The sequence below is a fragment of the Scyliorhinus torazame genome, chromosome 8, assembly GCF_047496885.1.
Source record: "Scyliorhinus torazame isolate Kashiwa2021f chromosome 8, sScyTor2.1, whole genome shotgun sequence".
Taxonomy (NCBI): domain Eukaryota; kingdom Metazoa; phylum Chordata; class Chondrichthyes; order Carcharhiniformes; family Scyliorhinidae; genus Scyliorhinus; species Scyliorhinus torazame.
In genome coordinates, this window is record NC_092714.1 from 259,650,440 (window position 1) to 259,674,306 (window position 23,867).

General features: G+C 46.6%; 1 protein-coding gene across 3 annotated transcripts in view; it reads left to right on the forward strand.

Annotated features, from left to right (window-relative positions):
* The window catches only part of hm13 (histocompatibility (minor) 13), a 173,612-nt gene that overhangs the window by 37,614 nt on the left and 112,131 nt on the right, over positions 1-23,867 (forward strand). For all 3 annotated transcript variants that reach the window (XR_011948814.1, XM_072515201.1, XM_072515202.1), the window contains exons 9-11: positions 1,972-2,008; positions 4,406-4,508; positions 5,692-5,777. Coding sequence is in view for 2 of the 3 variants with exons in the window: in XM_072515201.1 (XP_072371302.1) it covers positions 1,972-2,008; positions 4,406-4,508; positions 5,692-5,777 (226 nt within the window). In the remaining variant the exon portion in view is untranslated. The remainder of the gene's footprint in view (positions 1-1,971; positions 2,009-4,405; positions 4,509-5,691; positions 5,778-23,867) is intronic.

Below are 23,867 nucleotides of genomic sequence, written 5' to 3' on the forward strand. Positions count from 1 at the left end.
ATTTAAGAAACTCAGGTGGGACTTTTAAAATCTGTTTCGTTTAACTAATTTAAAATGGGTCCAAATGCCCTTGCGCACCTGTAATTGTCTGTGTTCAACTCTGGTAGCGTGAGCCATGTAAAAGTACTTTTAATTCCATCGGAGCAGCAGTAGTTGTGTCGTAGTTAGGATTATTCTCCTGGAGAAGGGGGCTGGGAAAATTGTCGTGTATTTCTTCTCTTGATGCTGTTCAGTGTTTCCTGCGGCAGTGACTAGGAAGCATCAGGTGATGGGCAGGATTGGTTTTGGTTCAATGCTCTCCACAGTTGTGTGTAATGTTGACCCTTCATCGTGGCTGCTGAGAGGGGCGGGGAAGGCGGAGGACCTCCTTGTGAACCTGGCCTGGCGAAGCGCACCATTTATAGATCCAGACAGCGGGCAGCCAAGGGGGTCGTCCGGCCAGACTGTCTGCCCTTCTTCCGCAGCTACATTCGCGATCAGGTGTCCCTGGAAAGGGAGCATGTGGTGTTCACGGGCACCACCGAGGCAGTCTGTGCCCGGTGGGCACCGCAGGGGTTGGGGTGCTTTATTGACCCCCTTTAACTGCAGTCTTATTTGATGTTTTTAAGTTTCCGTCGATCTTTAGTGCCCCTAACAGGAGTGGCCCTTTTTTGCTTTGTCCCTCAGTTTGTTTTCCTTTCTTCTGTTTTGTTGGTGGACCGCAAAAGAGTGGCCAATCCACCTATCCTGCACATCTTTTTGGGTTGTGGGGGCGAAACCCACACAAACACGAGGAGAATTTGCAAACTCCACAAGGACAGTGACCCAGAGCCGAGATCGAATCTGGGACCTCAGCACCCTAAGGCTGCAGTGCTAGCCATTGTGCTGCCCGAGACCTGCGCAGACATGGGGAGAATGTGCAAACTCCAAACTAACATTGAGGGCCGGGATCGAACCCGCGTCCTTGGTGCCGTGAGGCAGCAGTGCTAACCACAGTGCCATCATGCAGCCCTCTGTCAACACCAACAAGTATGTTAGAAGTGTGTTGTGGATAATGGGGGCACTGCTTTAACCTAGTTTAACACCCAGGTTTCTCTGAGGTCATTATGTACTTTAAGTCTGGTGGTGATGGATTTAGCTTTATTGTCATGTGTACCGAGGTACGGTGAAAAGTATTGTCTACAGTCCAGACAGTTCGTTCCATACATCAAGAGCAAAGGATATACGATAAATACACATAGTGCATACATAGACATCGGGTGAAGCATACGGAGTGTAGTGCTACGCAAAGAAGATGCTTGGAGAGATCAGTTCAGTCCATAAGAGGGTCATTCAGGAGCCTGGTAACAGCGGCGAAGAAGCTGTTTTGAATCTGTTAGCGCGTGTTCTTCAGACTTTTGTATCTCCTGCCCAATGGAATAGAGAATAACCTGGGTGGGAAGGGCTCTTTGATTATGCTGCCCACTTTCCCAAGGCAGCGAGAGGTGTGGACAGTCAATGGATGGAAGGCGGGTTTGCGTGATGGACTGGGCTGTGTTCGCAACTCTCTAGTTTCTTACGGTCTTGGGCTGCGCAGTTGCCATACCAGGCTGTGATGCAGCCAGATAGGATGCTTTCTATGGTGCATCTGTAAAAATTGGTAAGAGTCAATGTTGACATGACAAAATTCCTTAGTTTCCTGAGGAAGTACAGGCGCTGTTGTGCTTTCTTGATCGTAGTGTCACCGTGGGTGGACCAGGACAGATTGTTGATGTGCACACCTAAGAATTTGAAGCTGTCAACAATCTCCTCCTTGGCACCATTGGGGTGTGTACGATACTTTGCTTCCTGAAGTCCATGACCGACTCCTTAGTTTTGCCGATGTTGAGAGAGAGATTGACGCATTGGATAAGTGGTGACCTTGCAAAGTTCCATCCAAGGTTGTAGTTAACTGTAATCAAATTACAATTTAATTTGGAGATTAATCTAATCCTATTTTTAATCTAACCCTAGGCATCTTCATTGCCCTTCTGCTTCGTTTTGATGTGAGGTAAGCTGCTTGAATACATGAATGAACGTAACCAAAATATTCCACTTGGGTAGTTTACCAAAGGATAAGTCTGTCCTATACTTGTGAGTTAATAGTGGACTAGGATTGTTAATCCTCACAATCAGCCAGTTATTCATAAATTCATAAAATATAGGAACAGAATTAGGCCATTCGGCCCATAGAGTCTGCTCTGCTGTATGCCCCTTATCTGTTATCTACAATGCTACAGACCAAGAGCTGGATTGCAAAATCAACCAGAGCATCTCTCTAAAACACATGACCTAGGAGCAGGAGTAGACAATATAGCCTCCTGAGCCTAATCACCTTCAGTGTGACCATGGCTGATCCCACCCTGGCCTCAACTCCACTATCCTGCCCATTCTTCATAACCATTCAACCCATTACAAATTAAAAATCTGTCTAACTCTTCAAATTTACCAATGCCTTGTATAGTTGCAACAACACTTCCTTACCTTCATACGCAATTCCTTTTGCTATAAATGCCAATATTTCATTTGCTTTCCTTATTACCTGCGGCACCTGCATGCTCGTTTTCTGTGACTCTTATATGAGGACACCCAGTTCCCTCTGCATCGATGCACCCCGAAGTCTCTCCCCATTTAGATAAGTTGTCTTTCATTTTTTCTTTCTTTTAAAAAAATTTATTTAGTGTACCCAATTCATTTTTTCCAATTAAGAGGCAATTTAGCGCGGCCAGTCCACCTAGCCGGCACATCTTTGGGTTGTGGGGATGAACCCACGCAAACACTGGGAGAATGTGCAAACTCCACACGGACAGTGACCCAGAGCCAGGATTGAACCTGGAACCGTGGCGCCGTGAGGCAGCAGGGCTAACACTGTGCCACCATGCTGCTCTGGTCTTTCCATTTTTTCGACCAAAATACATGACCTCACACTTACCCACGTTAAACTCCATCTGCCACATTTTGGCCCATTCCTAACCTATCTATATATCCAATTGTAAGGTTCGTTTTTCCTCATTGCAACTTGCTGTTCCACCTATTTTTGTGTCATCTGGCTATAGAACCTCTATCCCTGTATCCAAGTCGTTAATATAGATTATAAGTGGCTGGCGACCAATGACTGAACCCTGTGGCACCCCACTAGTTACATCTTGCCATCCAGAAAAAGACCCATTTATCCCAACTCTTTGTCTCCTGTCCTTCAGCCAGTCTTCTATCCAAGCTAGAATTAACCTTCTGTGCGGCACCTTATCAAACGCCTTCCGGATGTCCAGATATTATTACATCTACAGGATCCCCATTATCCACTTGGCTTGTTACATCTTCGAAGAACTCGAGCAAATTAGTCAAACGTGATTTCCCTTCATAAAACCATGCTGACTCTGTTGGATAGTGCTTTGGCTTTCCTCGTGTTCTGATATTACGTCCTTGATAATTGATTCTAACAATTTTCCAACAACATACGTGTTAAACTATTGTACAAATAAAGTCGTAGAACTGAAAAGGCCAATTTAGGTTTAAAGGAAGGTGTTTGCAACTTCAAGGAGATAGAAGTTGCCCGTGGTGGTAATGTTTTAACTATGAAATTACAAATCTATAACTTTAGAATTGAAGTGTTTCTACGTGTAAAATAAAATGTATTCAAACATGCTATGGCATCATCTAGCTACTTGATGTTCTGTGGTTTTTACAATGTTGGAAATGTTCAGTATATAGACATCACATTGTCTACAGTTTGCCCCTTTGTGCACATCAGTTTCACGTACGCATTTTTATTTTCCTAATTCACAGAATGGAAAGGGCCATCTCCCCATCTATCCTGTTCATGAAGACATTGGTTTATTTTATGTAGCATTCTGCCTTCTGGTATCTCACTATTCCTCATGAGTGAGACAGGATGGTGAATGTCGAGCAGGGAGGCTTCTCGACTTTATTCCTGCTCACTTGCACCAGAAATTCTCTGTTCTCTTCCTCACACCCTCCCATCCTAAAGAGGAACTAGGGGTGGGCACTAAATGCTGGCCAGCGACGCCCACACTTTAATTTTTGTTTTTAAACCTGGAACATTGAGGCCAATTGCAGGATCATCCTGGCCAAGGCTTGGCAATGACTGCAGGTAAAATGTGGGAACCGTCTTGCTCTTGGGTGATGTACAAAGCTGCTGAGGGAACTAGTTGCAGATTAAACTGCAAATTGCTTTATTTGTTGTCCAGCGATCGGCATACAAGGACATAAAATACCTCTGATTTATTTTAAATTTTGTTTATTCTTTATTTCATCTCTCGGTTGTGCTGAGGAGGGTCTTGAGTGAAAATTCAGACTGATCGTGTCTTTCCAAATTAAAATTCTGCTGAAATGTATTCTGCATGAATACCAATCTGTCTTTTTTTCTCTCTCCCACCTTCTGGCCCAGTTTGAAGAAGAATAGTCGAACATACTTCTACACAAGCTTCTTGGCTTATATCTTTGGTCTTGGACTTACCATTTATGTAATGCACACTTTCAAACATGCTCAGGTGAGTTGTGCTTCATTGTCTTCTATTTTGTAGCTTTTTGATTCTCATTGCCTAAACTGGGTAGCTTGCGACTTTTGCAACTAATGTTGGTTGCTGCTTAGTCGTTTTACTTTGACTTTTTTGTCCTACCATTAAAATATTCCAAACTTTATCTATCACAATATGCTGCTACTGATTTATTTTTTCCCTCAAGACTATCAGACCATAAGATGTAGGAGCAGAAGTAGGCCATTCGGCCCATTGATTCTGCTCCACCATTCAGTGAGATATAATTCATAACTTAACTGTTAGCAGGCTGTAATGCATCCTATCTGGCTGTATCACAGCCTGGTATGGCAACTGCTGGGCCCAAGACCGCAAGAAACTACAGAGAGTTGTGAACACAGCCCAGTCCATCACACAAACCTGCCTCCCATCCATTTACTCCATCTACACCTCCCGCTGCCTGGGGAAAGCGGGCAGCATAATCAAAGATCCCTCCCACCTGGTTTACTCGCTCTTCCAACTTCTTCTTCCATCGGGCAGGAGATACAAATGTCTGAGAACACGCACAAACAGACTCAAAAACAGCTTCCCCACTGTCACCAGACTCCTAAACGACCTTATGGACTGACCTGATTAATACTACACTCCTGAATGCTTCACCCGCTATCGGTGTTTATGTAGTTACATCGTGTATCTTGTGTTGCCCGATTATGTATTTTCTTTTTATTTTCATTTACTTAATGATCTGTTGAGCTGCTCGCAGAAAAATATTTTTCACTGTACCTCGGCACAGGTGACAATAATCCAATCCAATGAAGAAGAAAAAAATTGTTTCTTTACCACTTTACCTGCCAGAAACTATCTAGGAATTTATTGGTGCAAACTGATTTTAAAGGCCACTCTCCCGATAGGGAATCTTCTGTTCTGAGAACAGTGAACTGTATGAAGAAAGGAAGCAACAGTGAGGAATAACAGCCAAATCGTTTACAAATACACAGATCCGTTTTCCAAGGAAGTGGAACATGATCATGTTGCCTGCCGCATGGAGAAACATGATTGAATCCACTCTGAAAATATTTGTGCAATCCCAACCGTCGTTTTGCAGCAAAAAGAAACTCGCTAAAGAATTTTTATTTTCTAAATCTTAATATTTGGCCGACACAGTGGTTATAAAGTATATTATGTTTTTGATCGTCAGCCTGCTCTGCTGTACCTGGTACCTGCCTGTATTGGATTTCCAGTCCTTGTTGCTCTGGTTAAAGGAGAACTTACCGAGATGTTCAGGTAAGAATTTGCACTAAACTGTAGTAGGTGAGGAGTGTAGCTCACACTGACTATTGTCAGTTGTGCACTAAATCTCTACAATAGATTTTTGGTGCAATTACACGTCGCTCTTTTGCAAAACTACTGGGCAGATCCTGATTGCTGTGGCACAGCATCGTGGTGTTGCATGTATACATGTAAGGCACGATTGTGTCCTATACCAGTGGAAAGCTTGTTCTCTTGTGCACAGCCATCAAGTCTGTTTCACTTACATTTGTGGTGGGCTATCTAGAATTTTGCCATAGACATTGCGCCTGCAGAGTTTTGATTCTGTATGTTGCTCCCTGCATAACGTCCACCGAACATATATGATAGTTTACAGTTTGACATGACAAGTTGTGTTGACATGAATTCTACTTAAACTATTTCACTCATGGAGTCTTTGCTTCAGGATTATCCTATAATACGTATCCTCCACCACAATCCTGTATCATAAAAGCAGGTATCAGATGGCACAATGGTTACCACTGCAGTCTCACGGCGCTGAGGACCCCAGTTCGAATCCTGGCTCTGGGTCACTGTCCGTGTGGCATTTGCGCATTCTCCCCGTGTCTGCGTGGGTTTCACCCCCACAACCCAAAGATGTGCATGTTGGGTGGATTGGCCATGCTAAAAAAATTGCCCCTTAATTGGTAAAAAAAAAACCTAAATTTTAACAAAAAAATAAAATAAAATAAAAGCAGGTATCTCTCAGTAACACCAAGAACAGCCATGCCAGATGGTTTTTTTGGGGTCAGGGAATCTGAAGCCATTTGTATTTACCTGGTGTCTATGGGACATTCCTGGTTTGTGTGGTCCAGTACTACATTCAGTAGTACAGTAGTCCTGTTTAACAAAATCTTGCGATACGTTTACAATGAACAACATAACGCTGAGCGATACTCCTCAAACAGTCCAGTATGCTGTTAAGATTTTGACTGTACAGACCAGGAAGATTTCTGCTTCGTCTTCCAATTTTAGCTTTTTTCTTATTTTATAAATTTAAAGTCCCAATTCTTTTTTTTTTTCAATTAAGTGGCAATTTAACGTGGTCAATTCACCTGCCCTGCACATCTTTGGGTTGTGGGGGTGAGACCAATGCAAACATGGGGAGAATGTGCAAATTCCACACGGGCAGTGACCCGGAGCTGGGATCGAATCCGGGTCCTCGGCGCCCTGAGGTGGCAGTGCTAACCACTGCGCCATCGTGCCGCTCACCAAATTTAGCTTTCCAGAATGATGGTAGTAATGGCCTCTGCCCCTGAGTTTTGGGTTAGCATGAAGGCATCCAATGGTCCCACTCAAGATCCTATTCCAGGGGATACGGATATAATTGTATATATTGTATGTATACTGAGGCCTGGTGAGGATCTCTCCATTTACTCAATAGTCAACCAATGAATATTGAACCTGTTGTAGATCACCTGAGGGTGCAATTGAATGGGAAAAATACAACCCTCCACCACCTTTGCCTGTAATGAGTGGCAATCTTCATAATTGGGGAGAAGGAAGGAGGGTGGTCGGTGGCACTGGTCCCAGTTAGGTAGATCATGATTTCTTCATCATGACTGGAACGTACTTCTGATTTCTGAAGCAATAGTTTCACTCTTGGCCTTGCCTTTTGAGATGTAACCTTAAAGGCTGCTGACATGCCACCTAATCTCTCAATCAAGAACGCCTATTTAAATGTGTTTATTTAAATGATTAGGGTGGGATTGGGTCATTGGTGGGGGAGGCAAATGGAAATGACAAAGTACACCATCGATTAAGGATAGCAGTCCACATGCCTGTTGAGTGGACTTCAGGTATTCATCATTAAACAGCGATTGTCCTGCCATAGAATTTTCTTTCTACTTTTCTAATAGCCAGTGGGATGTATGAAGCAAAAGAGAAAATGCTGGAAAATCTCAGCAGGTCTGGCAGCATCTGTCGGGAGAGAAAAGAGCTAACATTTCGAGTCCGGATGACCCTTTGTCAAAGGATGAACAAAGTTGATATGGGACGTTTTTCTATTTTCCAAATCTAACAGTTGACCATGGAGAGAAAGAAAGGACATTGAATCAGGAAGAGTAGAAGTGCTGCTACTTACCGTGAAAGACGTTGATTCATTTTCTGTTTGTTTAAGAAATGCTACTACTTCTGGACCAAATCACACCGAAAAGAAGCTAGTCACCATGTTCTTGTACATCAAGTGCCACCCAGTTAGCTCTTGAATGGTTAATTTCCCAGCTGAGTAAGACTGTTAAGTATGTATGTGGACAGGGCAGCACGGTGGCGCAGTGGTAGCACTGCAGTCTCACGGTGCCGAGGTCCCAGGTTCGATCCCGGCTCTGGGTCACTGTCCGTGTGGAGTTTGCACATTCTCCCCGTGTTTGCGTGGGTTTCACCCCCACAACCCAAAAGATATGCAAGGTAGGTGGATTGAACATGCTAAATTGCCCCTTAATTGGAAAAAAAATGAATTAGGTGCTCTAAATTTTATTTTTATTTTTTAAAGTGTGTTTGTGGAGCAGTGGGTTTTCGCAACACCTGGCACTTCAAGCATTCAGGACAGAAACATTTGCACAATGCTACCTTTCCAAGAGTGAAATGGTTAGATTTCAGGAAGCATTTTGGAGATCAGTCAAAGCAAAGGAGTACATTCTACTCTAATTGCTTGCTGCATGTCTTTCTCAACTTACAACGGTTCTAAAAATGTCGGCTGCTTGTACTGAAATACCATCAAATTTGTTAACTTGCAGAGCTCGCCACAGACTCTGTGTGCCCAGCCGATAGTGTTTTTCTGCAATAATGCTTTTTCTGAGATTAGCTCCTGGATAGTTCTCGAGCCAGTCTGAAGTTATAAGAAGCAGAATCAGGGGCAGGTCTCCACGCGGCAACGAGTTTAATGCTTCAATCCAGGTACCAGATTTTTTTTCCAGATCGAGGTGGGAATCCTTTTGAATAGAAAATAAGACTGAATTTTTCACTGACTTTCTTTTCTCTGTTAATGACACTAATAATATTGTGTTAATGAAACTAATAATATTTCCACTAAGTCAGTCATCCCAGTGCACTGCAACTGAGCCAGAGATTTCACATGTATCTCTCGGCCCCAATTTGTGCTTTTACCTTCCCAGCCATTCAAGCCATGAAAAGTTGTTTCCTCCACCCCCCCCAACCACCCCACCACCACCACCACACAGCAGGTTATCAAATGTCTTGGGGTATTCAATGGGTGTCCTGGTAGCTGATCAGGTGACTGGAGGAGGGAGGTGCCGGATAATGTTACATGCATTATTGTGTGTGTATTTTGGTAATTGCAAGATTTTTTTTTTTTAAGTATGTTTATTCAAGTTTTTCAATAAATTTTTACAAAATACTCCAAAAAGGAAAGAAAATATACATAAGAAAAGTAAAAAGGGAGGCCTTACGCCATCCCGTCCAACAACTTAACCCACTAAACATTAAACTATCTAACAAACGCCCCTTGCAATAATACAAACGAGCCAACTCCACCCCCCCCTCTGGGTTGCTGCTAGTCTTGACCTCCACCTAACGTCCCGCGAGAAAGTCTAGAAACGGTTGCCACCGCCTGGAGAACCCCTGCACAGACCCTCGCAAGGCAAACTTTATCCTCTCCAACTTGATGAACCCTGCCATGTCATTAATCCAAGCCTCCACGCTTGGGGGTTTCGCATCCCTCCACATGAGTAAGATCCCCCTCCGGGCTACCAAGGACGCAAATACCAGAACTCCGGCCTCTTTCGGCTCCTGTACTCCCGGCTCATCTGATACCCCGAATATTACTGTCCCCCAGCTTGGTTTTACCCGAGTATCCAAGACTTTGGACATAGCCTTGGCAAAGTCCTTCCAGAACCCCTCTAGCGCTGGGCACGCCCAAAACTTATGGGCGCGATTCGCTTGGGTCCCCGAGCACCTCGCGCATCTGTCCTCCACCCCAAAAAACTTGCACATCCTCGCCCCTGTCAGATGTGCCCTGTGAACCACTTTGAACTCGATCAGGCTAAGTCGGGCGCAAGACGAGGAGGAGTTAACCTTACCCAGGGCCTCCGCCAACAAGCCCTCATCCAGTTCCTCACCCAGCTCCTCCTCCCACTTGCCCTTCAGTTCCTTCGCCTCCTGCAACTCCTGATAGATCGCCGAGACCGTGCCCTCTCCCACCCATACACCCGAGGTCACTCTGTCCTGAATCCTCCATGCGGGGAGCAGCGGAAATTCCCTTACCTGCCTTCTCTCAAACGCCCTCACCTGCATGTACCTAAAAGCGATTCCGGGGGGTAACCCAAATTTCTCCTCCAGCGCCCCCAGGCTAGCAAAAGCCCCATTGATAAATAGGTCCCCCATCCTTTTAATTCCCGCCCTTGCCAGCTCAGGAATCCGCCATCTATCCTGCCCGGTGCAAACCTATGATTATTCTGTATTGGGGACCAAATTGAGGCCCCCAACTCACCCCTGTGCTGTCTCCACTGCCCCCAGATCCTCAGAGTCGCTGTCACCACCGGGCTCGTGGTGTACCGTGTCGGCGGTAGCGGCAAAGGTGCCGTCACCAACGCTCCCAAGCTAGTGCCCAAGCATGACGCCGCCTCTAATCTTTTCCATGCCGCCCCCTCTTCCCTCCATTACCCATTTCCGAATCATTGCCACATTGGCTGCCCAGTAGTAACTACACAGGTTCGGTAGCGCAAGCCCACCCCTGTCACGACTATGCTCCAAAAACAGCCTCTTGACCCTCGGGGTCTTACTTGCCCATACAAACCCCATAATGCTCCTGCTTACTCGCTTAAAAAAGGCCTTGGGGATGAGGATGGGCAGGCACTGGAACACAAACTAGGGAGGACTGTCATCTTAACGGACTGCACCCTGCCTGCCAGGGAGAGTGGCAACACGTCCCATCTCCTAAAGTCTTCCTCCATCTGGTCCACCAACCGTGCCAAATTAAGCTTATGCAGGTCCCCCCAACTCCTGGCCACCTGGATACCCAAATACCGGAAACTCCTCTCCGCCCTCTTAAGCGGCAGCTCCTCCAGCTTCCTTTCCTGGCTCCACAAAGAGCTCACTCTTCCCCACGTTAAGTTTGTAGCCTGAAACGTCCCCAAACTCCCTAAGGATCCGCATGACCTCTACCATCCCCTCCACTGGATCTGCGATGTACAAAAGCAGGTCATCAGCATACAATGAGACCCGATGTTCCTCCCCTCCCCGGACCAACCCCCTCCAGTTTCTAGATTCCCTCAACGCCATGGCCAGCGGCTCAATTGCCAAAGCAAACAACAGAGGGGACAGGGGGCACCCCTGCCTCGTCCCACGGTACAACCTAAAATATTCTGATCTCCGCCGGTTCGTAGATACGCTCGCCACCGGGGCCTGGTATAACAATTTGACCCACCCTATAAACCCCTCCCTGAACCCAAACCTACCAAGCACTTCCCATAGGTACTCCCACTCCACCCGATCAAAGGCCTTCTCCGCATCCATTGCCGCCACCACTTCTGCCTCTCCACCCCCTGAGGGCATCATAATCACATTCTGGAGCCTCCACACGTTTGCATTTAACTGCCTGCCCTTCACTAACCCCGTCTGGTCCTTGTGTATCACTCCCGGGACACAATCCTCAATCCTTGTGGCAAGGACCTTTGCCAGCAACTTGGCATCTACATTAAGGAGCGAGATAGGCCTATACGAGCCACACTGCAGCGGGTCCTTGTCCCGCTTGAGGATCAGCGCCCGAGACATTGTCGAGGGGGGGAGAATCCCTTCCTCCCTCGCCTCGTTGATAGTTCTCTTCAGCAGCGGACCCAGCAGATCCATAAACTTCCTGTAGAATTCGACGGGGAACCCATCAGGCCCTGGGGCCTTGCCCGCCTGCATACTCCCCAACCCCGTAACCAGCTCCCCGATCCCAATCGGGGCCCCCAGGCCTTCCACTTGCCTCTCCTCCACTCTCGGGAACCTCAACTGGTCCAGGAACCACCGCATCCCCCCCCCCCCCCCCCCCCCCCTATACAAGTTCCCATAAAAATCCCTGAATACCTCGTTTTTTTTTTTAGCCGAACTTCGCACCGTGTTCCCACCTCCATCCCTGATTCCTCCAATTTCCCTCGCCGCCTCTGTCTTGCTTGGCTGATGCGCCAGCATCCGGCTCGCCTTCTCCCCATATTCGTATACTGCCCCCTGCACCTTCCTCCACTGGGTCTCCGCTTTCCCCGTGATCAACAAGCCCACAAACCTCCTCATCTGCCAACAGTCCCACGTCCAAGCGCCACAACGGGCGCTGGTCCCTTTCCTCCCCCAACTCCACCCAGTGCGGGGCGTGGTCCGAAATCGCTATGGCCGAATATTTCCCTACTTCCAGATCCGGGATCCGACTCAGCATGCGCTTCATGTACCCTGCATCGTCCTAATTTGGGGCATACACATTCACCAGCACCACCCGGGTCCCCTGCAGCCTACCACTCACCATCACGTATCGACCCCCATTATCAGCCACAAAGTTCAGCGCCTCGAACGACACCCGCTTACTCACCAGGATTGCCGCCGCTCTATTCTTCGCATCCAGCCCTGAATGATTAGGGGCAGCATGGTGGTTAGCACAATTGCTTCACAGCTCCAGGGTCCCAGGTTCGATTCCGGCTTGGGTCACTGTCTGTGCGGAGTTTGCACGTTCTCCCCGTGTGTGCGTGGGTTTCCTCCGGGTTCTCCGGTTTCCTCCCACAGTCCAAAGATGTGCGGGTTAGGTGGATTGGCCATGCTAAATTGCCCATAGTGTCCAAAATTGCCCGTAGGGTGGGGTTACTGGGTTATGGGGATCAGGTGGGGTCACTGGGTTATGGGGATAGGGTGGAGGTTTGGACCTTCGGTAGGGTGCTCTTTCCAAGAGCCGGTGCAGACTCGATGGGCTGAATGGCCTCCTTCTGCACTGTAAATTCTATGTCTATATCTATGAAAGACCTGCCCTACCCATCCCTTTCTCAGCTTGATCTGATCCACCACCTTCAAATGCGTCTCCTGCAACATAGCAACGTCTGCCCTCAGTCCCTTTCCAAACAACAAACAAAGAACAAAGAAATGTACAGCACAGGAACAGGCCCTTCGGCCCTCCAAGCCCGTGCCGACCATACTGCCCGACTAAACTACAATCTTCTACACTTCCTGGGTCCGTATCCTTCTATTCCCATCCTATTCATATATTTGTCAAGATGCCCCTTAAATGTCCCTATCGTCCCTGCTTCCACTACCTCCTCCGGTAGTGAGTTCCAGGCACCCACTACCCTCTGCGTAAAAAAACTTGCCTTGTACATCTACTCTAAACCTTGCCCCTCTCACCTTAAACCTATGCCCCCTAGTAATTGACCCCTCTACCCTGGGGAAAAGTCTCTGACTATCCACTCTGTCTATGCCCCTCATAATTTTGTATACCTCTATCAGGTCTCCCCTCAACCTCCTTCGTTCCAGTGAGAACAAACCGAGTTTATTCAATCGCTCCTCATAGCTTATGCCCTCCATACCAGGCAACATTCTGGTAAATCTCTTCTGCACCCTCTCTAAAGCCTCCACATCCTTCTGGTAGTGTGGCGACCAGAATTGAACACTATACTCCAAGTGTGGCCTAACTAAGGTTCTATACAGCTGCAACATGACTTGCCAATTCTTATACTCAATGCCCCGGCCAATGAAGGCAAGCATGCCGTATGCCTTCTTGACTACCTTCTCCACCTGTGTAGCCCCTTTCAGTGATCTGTGGACCTGTACTCCTAGATCTCTTTGACTTTCAATACTCTTGAGGGTTCTACCATTCACTGTATATTCCCTACCCGCATTAGCCCTTCCAAAATGCATTACCTCACATTTGTCCAGGTTAAACTCCATCTGCCATCTCTCCGCCCAAGTCTCCAGACAATCTAAATCCTGCTGTATCCTCAGACAGTCCTCATCGCTATCCGCAATTCCACCAACCTTTGTGTCGTCTGCAAACTTACTAATCAGACCAGTTACATTTTCCTCCAAATCATTTATATATACTACAAAGAGCAAAGGTCCCAGCACTGATCCCTGTGGAACACCACTGGTCACAGCCCTCCAATTAGAAAAGCATCCCTCCATTGCTACCCTCTGCCTTCTATGGCCTAGCCAGTTCTGTATCCACCTTGCCAGTTCACCCCTGATCCCGTGTGACTTCACCTTTTGTACTAGTCTACCATGAGGGACCTTGTCAAAGGCCTTACTGAAGTCCATATAGACAACATCTACTGCCCTACCTGCATCAATCATCTTAGTGACCTCCTCGAAAAACTCTATCAAGTTAGTGAGACACGACCTCCCCTTCACAATTCCGTGCGTGAATCAGCCGGATCGGGGGGACCCCCCCCCCCCCGGACTAGCCATCGCCTTTCTTAGGCCAGCCACGTGCCCACGCCTCCCGCACTCTCCAGTCCCTCAGGCAGAGGACCCCCACCCCGACTCCCTCTTACCTCCAGCTCCCCTTCGGTCAATGCAGCAGCAACCCAGCTCCCCCACCCCCGGGCTAGAAAACTACCTAGCCGCCTTGCTCCCCCATTGCACTCCCGTAAGTCAGCTGACTCCTGCAGACCCCAGCCGCTCCCGTCTCTGCCAACGGCCCCCCGTTTAGATTCCCCGTCAAAGTCTCTCCCCCCCCCCCCCCCCCCCCCCCAAATCGATACGGACACCCCTCCCATCGGGCCACACCCCCCCTTTAGCGCAGGATAAATGCCCGTGATTTTCAACCTGCACCCCCCCCCCCCCCCCCCCCCCCCCCCAATGGCGCAGCTCCTTCCTCCTGCAGCGTCTCCCCAATTCCCGACGACCCAGGGCCTCCTGCCTCCCCCCTCGCACGCGAGAAGCGGCCCCACCAAAACAGTACCCATGCCCATTAAAACGCACATAGCACATTCAATCAGCCCTTCCCACTCCACAGCTTTCCCAAAACCCACAGCAAACTATTAGTTCGAGTCTAATTTTTCATTCTGGATCAAGGTCCACGCCTCCTCTGGTGTATTGAAATAATGGTGGCGGTCCTGGAAAGTGACCCACAATCGTGCTGGCTGCAACAGCCCGAACTTCACCCCCTTTCGGTGGAGAACCGCCTTGGCCCGGTTGAATCCTGCCCTCTTCTTAGCCAGCTCTGCACTCCAGTCTTGGTAGTTGCGGATCTCCGTATTCTCCCACCTGCTAATCCGTTCCTTCTTCGCCCATCTCAGGATGCACTCTCTGTCCGTAAAGCGGTGAAACCTCACCACTACGGTCCTTGGCGGCTCATTTGCCTTAGGCCTCCTTGCCAGGACTCTGTGAGCCCCATCCAGCTCCAGGGGCCTCAGGAAGGCTCCCGCACCCATTAGCGTAGTCAGCATCGTGGCTACATATGCCCCGATGTCGGACCCCTCCATGCCTTCAGGGAGACCCAGAATCCGGAGATTCCTCCTCCTCGACCTGTTCTGCAGGACCTCAAACTTTTCCTGCCACTTTTTATGCAGCGCCTCGTGCGCTTCCACCTTCACCGCCAGGCCCAGGATCTCGTCGTTGTTTTCGGCGGCTTTCTGCTGCACCTCTCATTTGCCTAATGGCCGCCCCTTGAGTCTTTTGGGTCTCCACCAGCCTCTCAATCGACGCTTTCATTGGGGCCAGCATCTCTGCTTTCAGCTCCGCAAAGCAGCTTTTCAGAAACTCCTGCTGTTCCCGCGCCCATGCTACCTGGTCTCCGCCCGCCGCCATCTTACTTTACCACGTCCGTTCTCCTCTCTCCTCCAAGATCCCTTTTTTGACCGCTCCACTCCTGGTCCACTCCATGCAATGCTGGGGGGACCTTATTGCTGCCTTCCCACACCGGGAATCGCCGTCTAAGTGCCGCTGGGGCTCCTCAAAAGGGCCCAAAAGTCAGTTCATGGTGGAAGCTGCCGAACGTGCGACCTACCCAGGCATAGCCGCAACCCGGTAATTGCAAGATTTTGAGTGGGAGCAGGGGAGGCTAGTCGGCTCCTCGAGCCTGCTCCACCATACAGTAAGATCGTGGCTGATCTGACGTGTCAGTTCCACTTTCCCGTCAGCCCCATGACCGTCTACTCTCCAAAATGTGTCTAATTCCGTCTTGAATATTTTCAATGACCCAGCGTCCACCGCTTTCTGTGGAAAAGAATTCAAAAACCAATGATCCTCCGAGAAGAAATTCCTCCTTATCTTGGTGTTAAATGGGAGCCCCCTTATTTTTAAAACTGTGCCCCCTAGTTCTAGGTTCGATCCCCCCCCCCCCCCCATGGCATGGAACATCCTCTCCGCATCTATCCTGTTGAGCCCTTCAGAATCTTGGAATGTTTCAATAAGGTCACCGTTCACACTTTTAAACTCCCATGAGTATAGAACATAGAACGATACAGCGCAGTACAGGCCCTTCGGCCCACGATGTTGCACCGAAACAAAAGCCATCTAACCTACACTATGCCATTATCATCCATATGCTTATCCAATAAACTTTTAAATGCCCTCAATGTTGGCGAGTTCACTACTGTAGCAGGTAGGGCATTCCACGGCCTCACCACTCTTTGCGTAAAGAACCTACCTCTGACCTCTGTCCTATATCTATTACCCCTCAGTTTAAAGCTATGTCCCCTCGTGCCAGCCATTTCCATCCGCGGGAGAAGGCTCTCACTGTCCATCCTATCTAACCCCCTGATCATTTTGTATGCCTCTATTAAGTCTCCTCTTAACCTTCTTCTCTCCAACGAAAACAACCTCAAGTCCATCAGCCTTTCCTCATAAGATTTTCCCTCCATACCAAGCAACATCCTGGTAAATCTCCTCTTCACCTGCTCCAAAGCCTCCACGTCCTTCCTATAATGCGGTGACCAGAACTGTACGCAATACTCCAAATGCGGCCGTACCAGATTTCTGTACAGCTGCAACATGACTTCCTGACTCCGGAACTCAATCCCTCTACCAATAAAGGCCAACACTCCATAGGCCTTCTTCACAACCCTATCAACCTGGTTGGCAACTTTCAGGGATCTATGTACATGGACACCTAGATCCCTCTGCTCATCCACACTTCCAAAAACTTTACCATTAGCCAAATATTCCGCATTCCTGTTATTCCTTCCAAAGTGAATCACCTCACACTTCTCTACATTAAACTCCATTTGCCACCCCTCAGCCCAGCTCTGCAGCTTATCTATATCCCTCTGTAACCTGCTACATCCTTCCACACTATCGACAACACCACCGACTTTAGTATCGTCTGCAAATTTACTCACCCACCCTTCTGCGCCTTCCTCTAGGTCATTGATAAAAATGACAAACAGCAATGGCCCCAGAACAGATCCTCGTGGTACTCCACTTGTAACTGAACTCCATTCTGAACATTTCCCATCAACCACCACCCTCTGTCTTTCAGCTAGCCAATTTCTGATCCACATCTCTAAATCACCCTCAATCCCCAGCCTCCGTATTTTCTGCAATAGCCTACCGTGGGGAACCTTATCAAACGCTTTGCTGAAATCCATATACATCACATCAACTGCTCTACCCTCATCTACCTGTTCAGTCACCTTCTCAAAGAACTCGATAAGGTTTGTGAGGCATGACCTACCCTTCACAAAGCCATGCTGACTATCCCTGATCATATTATTCCTATCGAGATGATTATAAATCTTGTCTCTTATAATCCCCTCCAAGACTTTACCCACTACAGATGTGAGGCTCAATGGTCTATAGTTGCCGGGGAAAAATATTCATTTAGTATCTCGCCTATCTCTTCAGACTCCACACACAACTTCCCATCCCTGTCCTTGACTGGTCCTACTCTTTCCCTAGTCATTCGCTTATTCCTGACATACCTATAGAAAGCTTTTGGGTTTTCCTTGATCCTACCTGCCAAATACTTCTCATGTCCCCTCCTTGCTCGTCTTAGCTCTCTCTTTAGATCCTTCCTCGCTACCTTGTAACTATCCATCGCCCCAACTGAAACTTCACACCTCATCTTCACATAGGCCTCCTTCTTCCTCTTAACAAGAGATTCCACTTCTTTGGAACTATAGGTTCAACCTTTCTCCACAAGACATCTTCATTTCAAGAATCAGCCAGGTGAACCTTCTCTGAACCAATGCAGGTATATCCTTGAGTAAAGAGACCTGAACTGTACAATCCTACAGGTGTGGCCTCACCAATATCATCTATGGCTAGCAAGGTTTCCCTATTATATCCCATTTTGCAATAAAGGCCAATATTCCGGTTTGCTTTCCTAACTATTTGCTGTATCTGCATGCTAACTTTTTGTATTCATTGCAAGTTATGGTTGGCTTGAGCATTAAAATCTGATATCAGTGGCTCAGAAGTGAAGTTTCTATTCGCGAGACTTGAAAGTTAGGAGGATATTGTGTTTATTCCAGATCTGTGCAGAAATAACTGATGTAATGGTGAGCATGATGGACGTGGCCTCCGTGCACTTTTGGTGCAACTGGAAGTGTGTTCATGCATAGAATCATACAGTTTACAGTGCAGACGGAGGCCATTCGGCCCATTGAGTCTGCACCGGCCCTTACAAAGAGCACCCTACTGAAGCCCACGTATCTGCTCTATCCCCGTAACCCAGTAATCCTCACTTAACATGTTTTGGACACTGGCATGGCCAATCCACCTAACCCGCACATCTTTGGACTGGGAGGAAACCGGAGCACCCGGAGGAAACCCACGCAGACATGGGGAGAATGTGCAGACTCCGCACAGATAGTGACCCAGCCAGGAATCGAACCTGGAGCTGTGAAGCAACTGTGCTAACCACTATTCTACCATGCCGCCCACAGATGCCAAATGAGGATATTTCCAGGCCCAGGCTTGGTATCAATATCTTCATAGTCATCCTGCCACATAGACATGGCTTCGTGTGACTGAAGACCACTTGTGTGTTGTGTGCTAATTGGTGTCGTTTGAGACTATATCCCAGTGAGTCAGGACCAAAAAAACAACACAGTGGTATTATTTAAGAAGTGATTGTTACTTTGAAGAGAAACCTCTGGGTGAACTTGAAAGAGTTAATTTCCTATACAGCTAGTCTAACTTCATATCAAAGGCCACAGCAGCAAAGAATTCCCTCACATTGATGATGATTAGTGCTCAGTGGGCCAGCTGCATGGAGAAATTTGTACTCTTGGCTGTTCCCAGGGAATTGAGCAGCAGCAATGCCAAATGAGCACCTGCTTTTTTGCTTTGATGTTTAATTAATCCAGAGACACAGCCATAGACTGATGGCGACCTTATTCTGAGCCTTTTGTGAACACCTGAAATTCAAAATACAGCTGTTTGCAGAAGAAAAAGAAGAAGGCATGTTCTTGTTTTGGGTTGTCAAAGTGTACTGTGGCCGCTGAACAAAGCAATTTTTTTCTGTGTGCATATTTGGGCTTATAGAACAGCCGTTAGCGCAGTGGGTTAGCCTGTCGCCTCACTGCGCCGAGGTCCCAGGTTCGATCCCGGCTCTGGGTCACTGTCCGTGTGGAGTTTGCACATTCTCCCCGTGTTTGCGTGGGTTTTGCTCCCACAACCTAAAGATGTGCAGGGTAGGTGGATTGAACATGCTAAATTGCCCCTTAATTGGAAAAAAATGAATTGGGTACATTAAATTTAAAAAAAAAAAATTTTTTAAGGTTTATGGACAGCAAAAAATGATGTAATAGAGGTCGGTTTCGCCATGGTAAAAATGGGAACTGTGCAGTTTAACTGCATTCGGTTCCTCCTTTCTAAAAAGAGGTGGTTAGTGATTTTAGCTGTCTTGAGAAATTATCTCTGTTGTATGCTTTGATTCTCATACAGCATCTCGACACTGCTTTTGGAGCCTGGTTATTTAAAAAAAAATTTTTTAAGAGTACCCAATTCATTTTTCCAATTATTGGGGCAATTTAGCGTGGCCAGTCCACCTACCCTGCACATATTTGGATTGTGGGAAAGAACCCACGCAATGACAGGGAGAATGTACAAACTCTACACGGAGAGTGACCCAGAGCCGGGATCGAACCTGGGACCTCGGTGCAGTCAGGCAGCAGTGCTAACCACTGCATCGCCATGCTGCCTGGACCCTGGTTATTTTGAGTGATTTGTTGCTGTTACACACAATTCAAACTCTGTGGCTGCCAATTTGGCTGTCCTGGTGGAAAAATGGCAATAGACTTTTGAATAACTGTGCCTCTCGTGCTCAAATAAAAATATCCTTGGGTTTCTTTAATTCCTCAAATGTGAGCATATTATTTAGTTCAACTATCTTCATTAAATACATTTTCAAAAGCTGGCTTGGGTTTCTAATCTCGGTCCCAATCACAACTAGCTGATATGATTTTTCTTTTTCCTCACTACCTGACATTGAAGTCAATCTAAATGTTACTAATTCTTCGTGAGAGAAAGAACTGTGATGTTTCCTAAGTTTGCTTTTCACCACTGAGCCTGTACACATTGCCCTACTCTTCCTGGAAGTTGTTACCACCTATATTCTTTTCTATACAGTTTGATCATTTGTCCAATGATATTTTCTCTCTCCTCCTTTTGAGATGTGAGCATAAGACCTTAAGATCCTGTGCCTGTCCACTCGGGTAGTTGTAGAGCCCCATAGTATTATTTGAAGAAGTCAGGAGATTTTCCTGGTGTTATGGGCATCCAACATCACAAACTGTTTAATTAGTTATTTGTCCTGCTGCTGTTTTGTGATCTGGTTAGCTGTAAATTGGCTGCTGCATTTCCCTACAGCAGTAACTACTTATGAAAAGTAATTCACAAGCTGTGAAATGCTTTGGAATGGCCTGAGTTAGTGAAAAACACGACATAAATGCAAGTTTGTTTTTTCCCTTTATTCAATGGGAATATTTTAATACAAAACTCCTTGAGTGTTTTTTTTTTTTAAATTGGAGTAATTTTAGAATTATTTCCATGTATAAAAAGGAAGAGAGGGCCAAAGTGAACTTGGGGGCCCCTTCGAGAAGGAGACTGGGGAACCAGAAAATGCCAGGGGAGTTAAACATATTTTGCCTTGGTGGAAGACACCGTGGAAGACACTAATAACATTCCAAAAATATTCAATTGTCAAGAGGCAGAAGGGGAGGCAATAAATAAAGTAACAATCACTAGGGGAAAAAGTACTAGGGGAACTAATGGGGCTAAAGGTCAATAAGTCCTCTGGACCTGATGGGTTGCATCCCAGGATATTAAAGGAAGTAGCTACAGAGATGGTGGATGCACTAATAGTAATCTTCCAAGAATGCTTAAATACTGGAAAAGTCCCAGAGGATTGGTAAACTGCCAATGTAACCCCTTTATTCTAAAAGGGAGGGAGACAATAAAACGGGTAACTATCGGCCAGTTAGCTTAACATCTGTCACTGGGAAAATGTTAGTCCATTATAAAGGATGTCATAGCAGAGCATTTAGAAATACATAATATAATCTAACGGAGTCAGCATGGCTTTGTGAAGGGAAAGCCATGCCTGCCAAATGTATTCTTTTGAGGATGGCAAACCTGTAACTAGTGGAGTGCCATAGGGGACAGTGCTGGGGCCACAATTATTTACAATAATGACTTGGGCGAGGAAAGTGAATGTACTTTTGCCAAGTTTGCGGATGACACAAAAATAGGTGGGAAGGCAATTGGTGAGAATGACGGACTGCAGAGAGATATAGACCGGTTCGGTTAGTGGGCAAAAACTTGGCAGATGGAATATAATGTAGGAAAATGTGTAGTTATGCATTTTGGTGAGAAGAATAAAGGAGCTGAAGGCTCAGTAATTTTTTTGGGGGGGGGGGTCCTCGTGCATCAGTCACAAAAAGCTAGCATACAAGTTCGGGTAAATGGGAGGACGAATGGAATGTTTGCCTTTATTTCAAAGGGAATGGAATATCAAAAATATGGAAGTCTTGCTAAAACTATCGAGGCACTAGTTAGACCACACTTGGAATACTGAACAGTTTTGGTCCCTTTCTCGAAGGAAAGATATACTGGCATTTGAGGCTGTCCAGAGAAGGTGCATTCGGTTGATCCCGGGTATGGAGAGATTTTCTTATGAGGAGAGGTTAGTTTGGAAGATTGAAGAATGAAGAAGTGACCTGTATTGAGACATGCAGGATTCTTTGGGGTTTTGACCAGGTTGATGAAATGAAATGAAAATCGCTTATTGTCACAAGTAGGCTTCAATGAAGTTACTGTGAAAAGCCCCTAGTCGCCACATTCCGGCACCTGTTCGGGGAGGCTGGTACGGGAATTGAACCGTGCTGCCGGCCTGCCTTAGTTTGCTTTAGAAGCCAGCGATTCAGCCCAGTGTGCTAAACCAGATGCTGAGAAGTTGTTTCCTCTTGTGGGAGAGTCTAGTGCCAGAGGATATAATCTCGGAGTAAGGGGTCACCCATTTAAGACCGAGACTAGGAAGAGTTTCTTTGAGGGTAGTGAATCTGGAATTCTTTACCGCAAAGAACTGTAGAGGCTGGGTTGTTAAGTATGTTGAAGGCTGAGGTAGACAGAATTTTAATCCGTAATAGAAGACAGGATTATGGGGATAAGGCAGGAAAGTGGAGTTGAGGATTATCAGATCAGTCATGATCTCATTGAATAGTGGGGCAGACTAGACTCATTGGGCTGAATGGCCTACTACTGCTCCCACATCTTTTTGTCTTATTTATTAGCATGTCTTTAAGTGGCTAGCTTCAAAGTATGGGATCTGGCAAGGATTTGCATGTTTTTGCTGTTCAATAGTTGCAGGGATTAATTTATCTTTAGGTTTAGAGATCTAAGCATTTGATGACTACAGTAATTTGAAGTGGTTTAAGATCACCGTGTTTCTTGAGAAAACACTAAGCCACACATTCCTGAAGGTTCTTAGGCAGCCAAGTTGGCTGATCGCCGCCAAGAGATCAACTGAGATGCTAAAATAACTCAACATCTCTGGGGTACATGAGAAAAATCAGCTAAGGGTTCCAGTTGTAGATGGTGTCCAGTGATTTATTTAATATTCATAAGTTGCACTTTAAATAAAATGAAATAAAATCGCTTATTCTCACAAGTAGGCTCTCAAATTAATTTACTATGAAAAGCCCCTAGTTTCCACATTCCAGCGGCCTATTTGGGGAGGACTGGTATGGGAATTGAACCGTGCGTGCTGGCTGCCTTGGTCTGCTTTATAAGCCAGCTTTTTAGCCCTGTGCGTTAAAGTGAGTACATTTGCCTGGAATGACCTCCATGGTCGATTAATCTCAATGTTTAGTATGAGGAACGATCTGTGAAATCATACATCAGCAATAATCCATATGTTCAGGAAAAGGAAAAAGAAAATTGGCCAAGTTTGCTTCTATATTAAATGGAATTGCTACCCCATCACATTTGGGGAGGTTGGGCAAATTGTATGTGGGTGCTTGACTTTGTAAATGGGTGGGCAGCCACGGTGGCGCAGTGGTTTAGCACTGCTGCTTTGCGGCGCCGAGGTCCCGGATTTGATCCATCCCCGGGGTCACTGTCCGTGTGGAGTTTGCATATTCTCCCTGTGTTTGCGTGGGGTTTCGTCCCTCCACATCCCCAAAATGTGCAGGGGTAGGTGGATTGGCCACGCTAAATTGCCCCTTAATGGGATATAAATGAATTTGGGGTACTCTAAATTTATTTTTTTAAGACTTTGTAAAATGGGGCATTGAAGTATTAAAACAAGGAAGTCAAGTCGTTACAAAATCACTGGTTAGATCTCACCTGGAATGTTGTTTATGATTCTGGGTACCACACATTAGGGTGTTAGGCATGTATTGCAGATGTGACAAATGTGGGTATTGGGATGTAATCTGTGGATCAGTTAGTCAAAATTCACTGGTCTTGATAGAGCAAGTAGGGAAAAACTGTTCTCTTTGATCAGAAGTTCAGTAACTGGAGGCCATAGAACTCGATGGGGACATAGAGGTTTCATTGCTACCCCACGGTGGTAAAATATGGAATGCGCTGAAGGGTGGTGAGAAGAAGCAATTTGGTATCTATATCAGGAGAACTAATTGGTGGGGTTGCCTAGGGTCAGAGGTAAGAAGCTGGGATGTGGTACTAAATTGGAAAGCTTTTTCA